Source organism: Cyprinodon variegatus, unplaced genomic scaffold, assembly GCF_000732505.1.
Source record: "Cyprinodon variegatus isolate N-32 unplaced genomic scaffold, C_variegatus-1.0 Scaffold106, whole genome shotgun sequence".
Lineage (NCBI taxonomy): Eukaryota > Metazoa > Chordata > Actinopteri > Cyprinodontiformes > Cyprinodontidae > Cyprinodon > Cyprinodon variegatus.
In genome coordinates, this window is record NW_015150559.1 from 1,426,223 (window position 1) to 1,440,915 (window position 14,693).

Here is a 14,693-nt window from a genome sequence, read left to right on the forward strand (position 1 = left end):
AGAAAGAATGACCAAGAAGAAGCAGTTTCATGTGATGATGAAGAATATGTTTACCTCATCATCAGGGTCAGACTCCATATCCTGTGGTATTCCAAGGTGCATTGCGGGAGAGGAGAGGAGAGATGACACAATGGACAGCAGGGAAGTTATAGAGAGCGGGTGGGGGTGGGAGGCAGAAATAAAACTCAGGGGATGAAAATGGAGCAGCAAAAACAACAAAAGGCATCTGAAAAAATCTATGGGATTAATAAACAAAACAAACAGCAAAACAAAAAAAGCATAAGCAAAATAGATACAGTTTATTGAGATCAATAAATGCCACAAAAAACATCTAGATGTTTTTGCATTATTTTTGAATGCCCACACTGAGCCAGGCAACAGATCATAGCACAGTGTGCATGTGTTCTTTAGTGTCTACGTTGTGGGGTCTTATGACTGGCACAGGCTTGACCATTATTTAAAAAACAAGCAGCAGGCAGTCAAGTGTGGACTGATTCAGCTTCAGAGGTTCTCTACCTGGGAACATCATTTACATTTAGATGATATGATATGGTGTAACAGGATGAAAAGTACAAATATAGTAATCCTACCTTCTTGTGAGTCGGCAGTGTGATATTCAAATTGCATATGGCAGTCTGTGGAAGGCCTTTAGCAGTTTTGGGTTCTCTCAGGAAGGAGAGGCGGCCACAGGGCTCCTGGCCTACATCTCGAACCTTTGGAGGGTTGAAAAACACAGAAAAGACTGCTCTAACCTGATTCCACATACTATAAAAGGAATTAAGGGTTAAATTGGCTTTTCTCATTTTCCTCTGTGACTGAAACCTACTCAATTACATAGAAGCTGTTATTGTCAGAGACAAGGCTTTGTATATGACCTTGTTGAGATAGATGTCAAAAGTTTGTACCCTATTTTGACATTAACGCCAAAGTAAAACATGCTAACCAGCTGAGCATAACTGCAGCTGACCTTTTTTGTATGTTATCAAAATAGTAAGGTTATGCTGTTTTCTGTATTTGTGCTGCTATATGTTTAGGCTGCTGGATCACATAAGGACATATTTACCTCATTCTGCTTCGTTATATCTCTAATCTCCCATTCTATAATATTTGTGAAGTTCCACTCATAACTTTATGCTCTCTCTGCTTTTTCTCATCATACTAGCTTCATCTTGTCTGTTCCTGTTTGGCTGTGACACCATCGTGGAGAGAAATATCATCTGTGCTGCTGAAATATACACCTCTGTTTATAGATGTTCGAGTTTTGCCTGTTTTTCAGTGTAGTCCTGTTTCTCAGACTGTGACTAACTGTATGTGCTCTCTTTCATCCTCTGACACTGAAGCTGGCTCAGAGCTCCTCTGCCTGGCTGTGTGTTTCCTGGATGGGGCAACCTATGGAGCACGTTTACAGTTATCTTTTGTATCTTCCTTTTCTACATCTGCTTCTGTCTCCTTAAACCATAGACGCATCGGCAGATGGCCGCTCACACTGAGCCTGGTTCTGCTAGAGGTTTCTTCCTCTCCACTGTCACTATATGCATGCTTGTTGTGAGGGATTGCTGAATGCAACCGAAAATTCTAATCAATCTGACAGCATTGTCTCTGTAAAGTGCCTAGAGATAATGTGGTATAAATTGGCGCTGTATAAAAACACTTAATTGAATGAAATTGGTTTAACAATTTGCACTACATCATATATGCTGCACAGAAACCCTTCTGCTGTTATTAATTCCAGCCATGACACCAAAAACTTTGAACAAAAGTAAAATGTAATAAGTGGAATGCATTTTCTACCTTCACATTGAAAGGAAGTCTGTTTTCCTTGAAAGAGTAGAAGTTAAAAACCAACTGCTGCCCGCTTTTGGTGAGAGGTGAAAGGTTGCCATAGCAATCCACATAGATGGGTTTTCCCTCAAGAACCTGAAATGTACATGTAACATATATCAAAGCTAGAAAAAAAAGCTGATATTAGGTCGCATTAAGTATCAGGAAGTTTTTTTTTTTTTCTAAGTTACAATATTTATATACTCGTATATCTAAAAGAGCATAACCTTACCTCAATGTCTTTGCTGCGTGCCACTTCCTCAAAGTTTTCCTGCTGCTCTAAGGTCTTGTCCACCTTGTCGTCGGTCATGCAGAAGCAGCGCAGCCGGGCCTCCACAGTGTCATTCATTTTTGCAAACACCACAAACTTGGCCAGGTATGGCACGCAGATCAGCTCCCGGTATAACTGAGACGCTAGACTTACCGTCTCAGGAATCTGGTGACAGTCTGCAAGCCAGAACCTAAGGAGTGGGTAGAAAGGAAACAACATTAACTTCCTGTTTTAAGTTCAAGGAACTTTCATTAGTTAGAGCTGGTTTTAAAGAGAAGACCACAGACATATGGAAGCTGTGTAGCAAAATAATTGGAGAGTTACTAAAGTGGGAGATAAAACCAGGCTGCACATTTACCACATTATTCAAAACCAGGCAGGGATGAGGGTTTATGACTTTGCATTGTGTGACCAAGAAAGTACAACACAGATCAGTTCATCAGAATGCCTAAAGGAAAGGTATAATAGTCTTCCTTAAAGGGTTGCAAAAAATATAAAAACAATCATATTAAACAAACAGAGATTCTACTGATTAGAGCTTGATGGAAACTGAGCTTCTGATTAGTGGAGACAAAAGTCAGAAAAAAGGTCAAATAAAATTTTGATTTATTCACATTTTTTGTATCATCTATTTACTTTGTGTTTTTTTTTTTATTGAAGTTTGTTTGAATAGAAACTTTGAGCAAGCTCTTAACGCATTATATAAGCAATTGTTAAATTTAAGTAAATCATAAAAACATCTTAAATAAACTTAAATGACTGCATATTACTGATGATCAGTCATAGACTTTAAACTTCAGATAAATAAAAATGAAAATGGATACTTATTTACAAGTCTGTCCTATGCTACATGAATTCACATTTCCAACAAATTTTAAAAAAATGTATTAATTACCTTTATTAACCGTAAAGCACATTTTTATATAGTTTAAAAGAAAAGTCTTACTTCTATAAATAATCAAACCATTGGATAAAAAAACTAAACAGGAGTTTATCTCACCTGGCCGATACATTTGTGGTGAAGGAGACACAGTCAGTTACAAAGGACAGCGGTGTGGTTCCTGTGATGTCCTCCCACTGTGCAGGAGACGTCCCTCCTGTGTGAAATGGGGCCATTAGATGAGCTCATTTGCCTTCGAGAAAAGCCTTTCCTTTTTGTTCGAATTGCCCCAGCAGCAGATGGACCATGTTCTAATTGTCTACATGTCGACTTGCCTGTGATGCTGCAGAGCAAGCGCAGGCATGGCGCAGACTCGCCTCGCTGGCCACTAGGATGACCTTCTGCCGATCGGGGAGGGACTGGGATCGTCATAGTGATCGGCTTGTGAAACTTTCTCCTTCTAGGCTCAACGGTGACGATGGGGCTGAAGGTTGCTCTGTTTCCAAGGACCGCCCTAACTAACTCATCTGGCACTGGCTGAGCCTGCACAGAAACAGAAATACCAAAATAATGAGGTCTTAATTCTTGGGATGCAGCATTAACAACAGAGCTACTTAGAATACTCAGAATTAAAGGTGACAGGCTAATTGGGTAGGATTCAATGTTTGACAAAAATAGGTCAAATATTTATATAAGAGAACATTATCTGCAAACATTACATTTAAGATAATAAGAGGGGTCTTTGTATACCTGCAGACCCACACGGATCCTCTTGGTTAGAGCTCCCTGTGGAAACGAGGCTTCGACCATCTGCACCGTGCTGCAGGAGAGGACGCCTCCGTCAGGACCCATGTGATTGGACTCTTGCTTGATCCTGGACACCACAGCAAAATACTGCGGAAAATCCCTTGTGATGATGCGGCAGATGCGCTTCTTCTCCAACTCCTCGGGACTGTCCATCTCTGTTGGACAAAAATAAAACTTATTGCATACTAGTTTAGGATGCAATAAACAATTGCTACAATTTTAATTCAGTGCAATTCAATTCCGTTTATTTATATAGCGCCAAATTACAACACGTTATATCAAGGCTCACAATTGTAATTGTTAAAGGCTAAATTTGACTAAAGAAAGGAATATTAGAGAGTTAGAACATAACAGAGTTCAGTTACTTTCACATCTTTTAAAAAGTGATTTTCCTTATATCTGCACAGTCTGCTCAGAGTTTTTTGATGAGATAATCTATTGAATTTCTGTAAGAGTTTTGTACATTCAACTCTTTAAAATGAGCTTATTGTTAGGATTACAGTTTGTGTGGGTTGTTTTTGTGTTTCTCTTCTCTCCACCACCAGATGGGGCCCTTTCCTCGTTGAGCCTCCTTGCACACCTGCGGCTCCTTGGGCCATTACCAGAGGAGTATTTGAGCAGCGGGCTGTCACTACCTCAACGCCAGAGTGTTTGCCAGTATTGGGTACTCTAGCCATACTGAGATCAGCCGAGTCTAACCTTAGTCTTGTCTCTCTGAGTCTAAGCTTGTTTTGTCTTTGTTCTTCGGCAGGAAGCCTTCCTGAAACACTGGATAAGCCTGGACCTTCTATCCCCCTGGAAGGATTATCTGAGTCACATTGAACAAGGGGAAGCCTCCACATGATCCGTTCAAGTCCACTTCTGGAAAGCCAGGTGACAGTCCGCTCCTTTACTCCTCTGGGTCCAACATTAGTCTGCCTGTCCGCTCTCCAACGAGTTCCTTCTTCTCTTGATTAAACCCCACAAATTGGATCCAAGGAATAACCAAGAGCCCCCCAAAGCGTGAGTGCCTCTCCAGCAAAATACAATCCTCAGTCTTTTTTTCCCAAGGTCCCTGAACTGATCATAGTGATCTTTCATTTAGAGTTACTGGTTCCGGTTCACCAGTCCGCTGAGGTCCAACAATATAACCCAGCAGAATATCTCTCTCCTTATCGGTGGCAGGGACATGTTTAACAGATCATTATAACTTCCGTTTTTTTGTTGCAAATATGAAATATCTGATAATGTGAGCTGCTAAGGCAGGAGGGATTTATAAAGAAAATAAATAAATTTGACAAAATCAGAATTTGTCCCTGGTTGAAGCAATGAAAATGTGTTGTTAACAGGGAGCCCCATCATAGGGTTAGTAATCTAAAGAACACAAGTCTGATTTTCCAACAAAATTATTTCATGTCTTCTAATATTGGTGTTTCCACTATTGTGGAGTGTTTTGATTAAGTACTAGGCTAATTCTAACATTTTAACTTTCTATCTTGAAACAACTTGTTGATAATTTGGTTTGCAATACTATATTTTGGGGGCTGTTCAAAATAATTGATTTGCTTTGAACATTACAAATTTCAGCAGGCTCTCTAAAAAAGAGACGGTTGGTGTAAGCACCTTACAGGAGCAGCAGCTTTTATTACATTATTAAGGGTAAAAAAAAACAACAACACAGTTTTATTTCCATGGTGAAGTTTCCGAGCAATGCACATGTAAATAGTCTGTGACTTTCAAAAACAGACTGGCACATCTCATCAAGTTTTGGAGATGACAGTAGACAGCAGGTTAAAATCACAGGATCTGGGTTCAGATATAACTGAAAAAAGCTGGGATTTAATGTGCTACTGGACAGAAAATCTGCTGTAAACTAAATGAAAAACACACACACACACACACACACACACACACACACACACATGAGATGTGATGAGATTTTTTTTCACTTTGATTCAGTTTACCCTCAGATTTTGGAAAATATTTTCTTTACCTTCATCCATCCCAGCGAGCAGTTCCGTGAGGTCTTCTGGCCTAGTGTCAAACTGGTGTTCCTTCCAAGTGTCCCCGTTATCACTCCTTAACACAATCAGCTCCCTTTCTTTCCCTCTCATTGAACCAAAATGAGGGATTTCCACAATAACAGGTCTAAGACAGGAAACAGAACATTACAGTTGTTATATATCTGTTCAAGCAATTCCAGACATGTAGATGAGTCATGGTATTGAATGTTGCCTACCCAAGAAACTGAGCACCAGCAGGTCCGACCTCAATTAATCGACTGACCAGCCCCTCTCCCTCCACCATAGGCGGAGGATAGGCCAGTTTGTGCCTTTTAGCTAAGCGACAGGTGATGCGCGTAGGTGCCGTGCAATTCCTGGGAGGAATGATGATGCGCATCCCATTGTGACGGCTTCCTCTCATTGAACCACCACGAGCATCCACCATGAAGCTGACCAAGAACCTGCAAGACGAATGGAGGCCAATTCAAAAAATGGAGAATGCTAGAAAACAAGGACAGACATGGATGGACAGACACACGGAGAGGAGAACGGTTCCCATGCTGTGATCACCGGACACCCGAGTAAAGGGAAAGGTAGAAATGAACCAAAATAGACAGAGAGAAAGAATAACAGAAGTAAAAAGATGCTTTGAGCTCTGAAGCTTGACAGTTCTCACCATCAACCTTCTTCTTTCCTACATCGGACATCGTCTGAAATTATGTGCTGAAAGCTCAATTTTTCCAGCTCTTTGGTTGAAGATGAGATGGATGTCAAAGAGCCAGTCCCTCAACAGCAGCATTTAGTGGTCAGATATTTAACAGTTTTCACAAATTTTTCACAAAGATCAGGGTATCAATGCTCAGAAGATATGCATCCTATGTGTATAATAATGAGCTTTTAATGGCACCCTAGAATAAGAATATGAGAATGGATGACGTGTTGTTTAAGTGTAAATACGAGTCTAAAATACTTTGTTATAGTGTCTCAGAAAAAGTATTCACATCTCTTAAACTTTTTCCCATATTCACATTTCATCCACAAACCTCAGTGTATGTTATTGAGGTTTTATGTGATAGTTCAGCACAAAGCAGAGGTCATCTGTGGGGGAACACGGTGATGGCAGCGTCATGCTACGGAGGGATTTCAGAATCGACCTCAGACACTCCTTACCCAAGCTGACTGAAAAGCAATTAGTTTGCAAATAAAATTAGTCTAGCTAGCTAACATATGAACAGCAAAATGTGGTCAACATATCCTTCAAATGAATTTTCCTTCTTTCATTAAGTTTTATCATAATCTGTGCTGATCTATCACAAAATAATGAAATCAAATACTTTGTGGTTTGAAGTTCTACGATGACAAAACTTGAAAAGATTGAAGGAGTATGTACCGCAGCAGGACCCCTGAAAGTTATGTTTTTAGTTTATATTTCGGACATGCACTGGGAGAGAGTCGTTGCACAGAAAATAAGGACTCCCAACACACATTTACTACCTCGGCATTGCAAATGAAACACCAAACCACATGGATGCGACGGGCACAGATTGGACAGAGAGGGGGGAAAAAAATAATGAGGATGAGAAATGGAGGAGTGAGTGACATCACTGTGACATCATGGCTGTGAGCAGCAAACTCAGTCGTCACCTTGGGTCATACTGAGCGAACGGGGACGAGCAGCTGCAAAGTAAACACATGGGGACAATGCAGGAGGCAACCAATCCCCCCCCGCCAGAATGCAATTTTAGTATCAAAGAATCAAAATGTCTGTTTGGATCTGCAATGGGCACTGAGGATGAAAGACGGCTTAAAACAAGAAAGTGGTAGACTGGAAACACTTAAATAGCACACACTGTGAAAAAAATGACAATGAATGGCATAACTTCAACACCTACTAACTTACCAGACAAAAATAGAACCAAAGTTGGACATGAAACATCCCCGTATTTAATCTATAAATAAGAGCAGCGAATATCTGTGCAAACACAGTGCTGATTGTTTAAAACAGTCCTTAGCACCTGTCATATATTCAAAGTGGGAGCAGGACATGAAAGCAGAACTTTATCAGTGTATCCAAATGACACACATTAGGCTAATGGAGGATGAGCTCATGTAGAGCATGTAGTTTTATTTGACTAATGATTAAAATAGAATGTCAGCGGGTAAGGATCTACATCTGGAGCATATCTAGATGTGGGGTTAGCTTTAGGGGATGAATTATTTTTTTTAAAGTAGCTATTACAAAATAATGTCTGTAGTAGCAACAATGCTGTCTGTATAGGTTTTGGTGGATTTGCTGAATATGAGTTTTTTTTGTGTGGTTATTTTCATGCATCTTTAAAGGTGTGAGCAAACATATGTCTGGAGACAGGATGAGGCAATGCTCTTACCCAGAGTGAATAGGGCTGGAAGCAGTGTTGTGACTGTGGTCCACAGTGTCCGGAGTCCAGCTGTAGCGGCGCATACAGTCTGAACTATAGTCCCCGGTCACGGCGAGGTGCTGGAGAAGAATAGGAGAAAAAAAAGGGGAGATAATGATGGAAAAAGAGAACAGAGATAAAAGAAAACCAAATAAACAGGGTGGAAATGAGAATTATCAGGCAGTGGGAGCACGGTTGAACAGAGTGGAATAAAGGACCAACATAAAAAAAGAGATAACAGTCAGAGGATGGACAGAAATCCACTTTGCTTCCATTTTCATAACCCCTAGTTTCCTGCGTAGTATAAATTACTCTCAGTTAATATGAGCCCTGAGACAATTACTATCTTATTTCATTACCACCAGTTGCTTGTTTCTACGGAGACCAATTTCTACCTATGTATCTAATCAGCTCAGTTCAGAGTTTGGATATATGGATATATCCAAAAATACAGAGTGCCTAGCCAGCGTATCCTTGCCATAGGTGTTTTCACTACTAGTATACTGCTATGTCTCATTTGCAGCAGTCAACAAGTTTTAACATTTAAATTTAACAAGAAATCACCTAAAGAGGCACTGTCAGATATTTTAGAAAACCCAAACTCGAGGAAGTACTTATATTTCATAAAGAAAATATAATATTTTTTAAAGAAAGAGTAAATAATTACTTTAAGAAATGCTTTTTGTGTCGATAGGACTGCATTGTGAAATCATTTATATAGAAAATGTCCTAAAAACCCTGCCACTTCATTAGGTATACCTGTCCAACTGCTTGTTAATGCAAAATTATAATCAGATAATCCCATGGCAGCAACTCAATGCAGTTAAGCATGTAGTGGAGCATTAGAATTGTTAAGGAAGGTGATTTAGGGGCCTTTGAATGGGGCATGGTTGTTGATGCCAGACAGGCTGGGCTAAGTATTTCACACACTGCTGATCTACTGGGATTTTCATCCACAGCCATCTCTAGGGTTTACAGAAAAGGGTCCGAAAAAGAGAAAGTATCCAGTGAGCAACAGTTTTGTAAGTGCAAATGCCTAGTTGATGCCAGAGCTCAGGGAAGAGTAGCCAGACTGGTTCGAGCTAAAAGAAAGGCAAAAGTAACAAATTACAACAATAACAAATTACAAACGAGGTATGTAAAAGAGCATCTCTGCATAACATGTCAAACTCTGATGTCACTCCTGTTAGATAAGGACAGGAAACTGAGGCTACACTTGGCACAGGCTCACCAAAGTTGGACAATAAAAAAATCGGGAAAACATTGCCTGGTCTGATGAATCTTGATTTCTGCTGTGAAATTTGAATGGTAGAGTCAGAATTTGGTACCAACAACATGAAAGCATGGATCAATCCTGCCTTGTATCAGGACTGGTGGTAGGGAAATGGTGTTAGTACCTACTATATAGTCAAAGCCACAGTCTACTCCTAATCCTACGCTTCGTCCCTTTATGATCAAGTAACCATACTCTAATGGCACAGGCCATGTCATAAAACTCGGACTGAATCCTTGCTTTATTCCACATTTAATAAAATTTGATTAATTGTCTTAATATTGGCCTCAAGGGTGTTTTTCTACCGCCTCATGTAGTTTGCAATGAAGGCTCTCAGATTGTTGACCTTGTAGAGCTTCAGGCAATCCAGGATTCATGTGTGGCATTGAGTCATTCATTGGCTTTCTTGCAATCAACCCAGGCAGTGCACAGGTTTGTTTGTCTGCTTTTGCAGACACAGGTGACTGTTCTGTAAACCTGCAGCGGTGTCTGGCTCCTCTAATGTTTTTACCGTTCTGTACCTCTGTCATGATCCTTATACCTGCTTATCTTAGCCACTATGGTGCCTGACAGGTGCTTCCACGTTGTGAAGAGGCAGGATATTGGTCGATAGTTGGTATATTGTGTGTGAATGTGTGTTCTTGTTTTTAATACATTGTGGGGCCCATTTTCTGAGAAGGCAGCACATTGTGAGGACTGACTGCTCCTTGTGGGGCCTGATGCCTAAACCCCACGGGGGAATTGCTGTTTGTGCGTCAGGGATAACATTTAGGGCTCAGGTGTCAGTTGATGTAGGGGTTAGGCTTAGGTATTAACCTGTACTAGTTAAATTTAGGGTAAGGATCAAGGTTAGGCTGTAGGGATATGTGATACACCAACAACAAAAGATTATTCTGAGGGACAAATGAGGTCACTTTGAACACCCTTCCCCTTTACTGTAATCTAGTCACCAGACCAAATATAGAGCCCACCTGTATTTCGTTTTATAAAGTATCAGTAAATCCTTCCCATCTATAGTCAAAATGGGTGTGAAACGTCCACAATGACTTGACTCCTGGCTGGGTTTAAATGGCTGATGGCAGCCCTTTCCTTTTCATAGTTAAGAAAGTCTGGGACAAACACCAGAAAATAGATAAGTATGCCGAAGAGCCAAAACGGTCAGCACGAGCCAGAATGGTACATTTAAAGCTCCCTTGTCAACATGGTCCCATGACTTCTTTGCATAGAAAGAAATATGCTACAGTAAACTGCAGCAAGCATAGCCAAAACTAAGGACTACAATTTAATGGAGAGAAAAAATAAGACATTAAGGGAGCCTTGTTCAAACATCATAAAAAGGACCATGTGAATCAATGAAAAGATGTGAAGGGAGAGGAAGAAGGCAGAAACAGTTACAACAGCAATGACATGAACTCACAACAAATAAATTAAAGTAAAAGTATATAGATAAAAAAAAAAAGCAACCATGAATCTCACCCACATAAAACAAAATCAAAAAGCTAAAGAATATGCCTGAAATCTTCCATGCCGAATACCTTGTTATGTGGGTCGACCAGGTAGAAAATGTCTTTACAGACAGTCTGAAGCTTAGGGAAGATTAAAAACATTTTTTAAAGCTTTTACTTGGGAGCATGTGTAGCCCAGGTAAACAAACTTATTGATGTTAGTTTTGATTAAGAATTTATGAAAAAAAAAACACACATTTATATTTATTGAAAAATGAGATCACATTAGATCTGACCGTCACTTATTGTATGACATCAGAGAATAGTACTATGAAAAGTGGTTAAAACAAAAAAATCAAATATAATATCATAAAATGAGTGAATCCAGATTAGATGGAAGAAAATAGCTTGACTGAAATCTTTAGGTTTAAGAAACTCTTTTTTTGAAAGGATTATATGTGCAAACTCTCACCACCATTACATGCTTAGCCTTAACAGTGCATCTGCCAGTGTAACCAACAGAGGCTAGCTACTTTAACTTTTACAACCTGTGCTTTGTGTTAAACATAGAGGAAAACAAAGAAAGCACAAAAGTTGTGAAAATAGTCAGATGTTGACAAGCAACTATCAAACGATAGATGTATGAATGCCAAAGAAAGTCAAATAATAGAGGATGATATCAAAGAAAAGAAAACATTTGCCTTACCGGATCTTTTGGGGGGGCCAGAATCTCCTCAATCATCATGCTGTCTCTGGCAAAGGAGCTCCGGTTGAGAGTGTTGGACCTATCCGAACTGAATGAGTGGAGGCTACATGTTACCATGCAATCCAGCGCCACGGGCAACAACAAGTGACGGGCAGAGGGACAGGGCACAAAACAAAAAGCAAAAACTCCATTACAATATGCAACCTCCAGGGAACCAGAATTTAGTTACTGGACAAAAGAAGAGTCCAGTTGCCAAGGGGAAAATGTAGAGAGGCAGAAGAGCCCGCAGTTAAAGGAGGAAGAGATACTGTAGCAGGTTGTTCAGAGATGGAAATGAGAGTGAGGTCAGTTTATTTGCTGTAAGAGATAAATAGGGAAAGTGGGCAGAGCAGAGAGGAAAGTGAAAGAGCTGAAAATATTTCTCTAGGAAGGTGTGGTGGGTGTGCATCATAAGGACAGATTTATCTAAGCTAAACATGATGAAATACAAGAGATTAGTTGGCAGGGGACTTTTTACACTTGTGCAAGGGGCAAAAAAAACTTAATCTCAGCTGTCAAACCTGCTTTGAGGTCAGCGACAGCATTAGCTTCGTTATAATAACAGCATTTCTCGGCATGTCTCGGAAAAGCGAGGTATGTTTTTTGCTCAATCTTGCTGCAGTCTGTTTTATTGCTGCGTGCAGTAGTGTGTGGCTATTTCTGCAGCATCAATGCAGTACTGTGGATTCCTTTCATCTTTTTATTTATCTCTAGCTCTTTGCCACACAAAGTTGAACATGTGTTTGGCTGCATAATATGTTTTTAAGTCCTTTCACTTCAACATCAATAGTCATTTTACTAGGGCTTATGGGCAATACTTTACACAAGGTAGTGCATAATTTAGAGGAGGGAGAAATGTTTAGTTTTTTTTTTTTTTTTTTACAACTTAGATCTGGTCATTTCTCATTTGATGTATTTTAAAACTTGAAATTAAACTTTTTATGGCTTTTTAAAAATGAGTTTCTTCTTGCCACATGTCTACATAAGCTAGATTTGTGGAGGACATGGCTAAATATTGTAGGTAGCTCTCTGATTAATGTTTTCCTTGCACGGCCTCCCTGTTTAAGTTTGTGATTCTGCCTTGGCAGGTTTGCAGTTTCCTTATCTGTGTCCATGGTTGAATGATGGATTGGATACTTCTATACTTTGGATATTGATTTACAAAAACGTAAACTTCACATCTTTAACTCTGACCTGTCTTCTGTGGTCCTAGCTCTCCATAACACTGCTTGCTTACTAATTTACATCTACAATCTTTGTAACAGTTGAATTTTTACTTATATGAATTGCATTCAGAGGTAGCAGAATACAATGTGTGAATACAAATGTAGTCAAGACCACAGAGATTTTTATTTGTATACAAATAAAAAACATAAATAACTTCATAATTGGTCTTTTAGATAAAAATCCACATCAGACATATTAAGATTTGTGGCATTATTATGTCAAAGACCATAACAGGGTGTGAATACTTTTGCAAGGCAAAATTAAAATTGGATTTCTTTATTTTATGCTTTATAAGTTATTACGCATTAATGAATTAAACACAATTTTCACACCCACAGGAAGGGTTGACGTCACAGTGCTGTGTTGTCTGTGATATAAAGTAGTATGTGTGTATAGATGCGTTATGTGCATGAGAGTCAGCGGCCGGGACACGAGGGAGGGTGGAGAGATATTGCAGAGCTCAGCGGGTTTAAGTGGGCACACTATTCAGCAGAGAGAGAAGGCCTTTATTCAGCAGAGACGGCCTACACTGTCAAAGTAACCAAGCAACTCTGTACAGACTGAATGGACTCGCTGGCATGGCGTCCACCTCGCCCCCCTCTTCTGTTCAAACCAGGACCTTGTTTGTTCTTCACAGCTTCCTCCTTCTGCACATCCCTCTCCCCTCACTTCTCTTTGTTTCTTTCTCATCTTATGGTCTGTCAACTATCTATTTCTTCATAACAGTATTTCTTTATTCTGCGCGCTGGGAAACATTGCACCGGGCGGTTTAACAGAAGGCATTTCTGCTTTTTCTCAATCTAGCTTCTTTCTTTCCACATTCTTTTCTGCTGCCCTACTTCCTCTTGGCACACCAATCAATTTATTTTAGTGGTGATTACCCACTCTGTAAATGCTGTTCTCCAATTCTCCTCATCTGAATAAATCAGGGGTTTTCAGTTGCAGTGGGAGTGGGTGTGGACACTCAAAGACAACTGCTGACTGTTGAGTCGTTGTGAACCCATGTATATGTCAAATTTGCAGGTGTGTCTCTCCTTGTCTGTCAGCGACCATGCACACTTTCCATCTCTGCAAACCATCGCTGTATCTGGAATAATCCTTTAGGGACCTTGATTACTGAAATGTTGACAAGATCGCAAGTCGGACAGGGTAGAAGAATCCGAACGTTTTAATCCCTGGAAGTTACACTTGGTGACACTCCATTGAAAGGTTAAAGAAGTTAATCTCGACAACAAAAAAAAACAAACAAAAGAAAACAAAAGAAAACACATAAACTAGAGATGCACCGAGAACAACAATGGTGACCAGATTTGGGGGATTTTCAGCTTGATAAGTGCTGATTGGTATTATTTTTTTTTTTTAGCCAAAACACAAACTGATTGATTGACTTTATTGATCTCACAGTGGAGAAATGTACTCGTTACATCTGCTCAAATAGTCAAAGGAAAAGAAGAATGTGGGAAGAAAAAGGTGCATGGGATATATACAGTATATACAGTGCGTCCACATATGAAAGCATTTCTTTTTAATAGTAGTATTATCATACAGGGTTATTGCACAGGGTGTTTACATGAGTGTTTATATAGATGGATATTTAAGTTTATATATATAGTTATTACACTGGATGTCAAATATAAAGAAATAGGTTATTGCACAGGGCATCAAATAAAAATTGTAAAATACATTATACATTGCCCAAGTTATTGCCTTAGTAGTGTCGCATTTTAGAGTCTGGTAGAGTATGCTAACATTCTGGAAAAAACATTTTTTTTCTATTTCTAATAGTAAATATTGTCGACATTTTTTGCAATGTGAGATATTTAAA

The 14,693-nt window shown here is 39.6% G+C and overlaps 1 protein-coding gene across 1 annotated transcript in view; it reads right to left on the minus strand.

The window, feature by feature from the left end:
* Window positions 1-14,693, minus strand: part of ank3 (ankyrin 3, node of Ranvier (ankyrin G)) — a 105,375-nt gene that overhangs the window by 26,697 nt on the left and 63,985 nt on the right. The window contains exons 25-36 of the mRNA XM_015374608.1: window positions 11,603-11,690; window positions 8,149-8,258; window positions 7,406-7,438; window positions 5,998-6,222; window positions 5,752-5,906; window positions 3,723-3,934; window positions 3,308-3,515; window positions 3,093-3,189; window positions 2,054-2,282; window positions 1,792-1,917; window positions 591-713; window positions 55-81 (exon numbers count right to left, since the gene is read on the minus strand). Of these exons, the coding sequence (XP_015230094.1) occupies window positions 55-81; window positions 591-713; window positions 1,792-1,917; window positions 2,054-2,282; window positions 3,093-3,189; window positions 3,308-3,515; window positions 3,723-3,934; window positions 5,752-5,906; window positions 5,998-6,222; window positions 7,406-7,438; window positions 8,149-8,258; window positions 11,603-11,690 (1,633 nt within the window). The remainder of the gene's footprint in view (window positions 1-54; window positions 82-590; window positions 714-1,791; window positions 1,918-2,053; window positions 2,283-3,092; window positions 3,190-3,307; window positions 3,516-3,722; window positions 3,935-5,751; window positions 5,907-5,997; window positions 6,223-7,405; window positions 7,439-8,148; window positions 8,259-11,602; window positions 11,691-14,693) is intronic.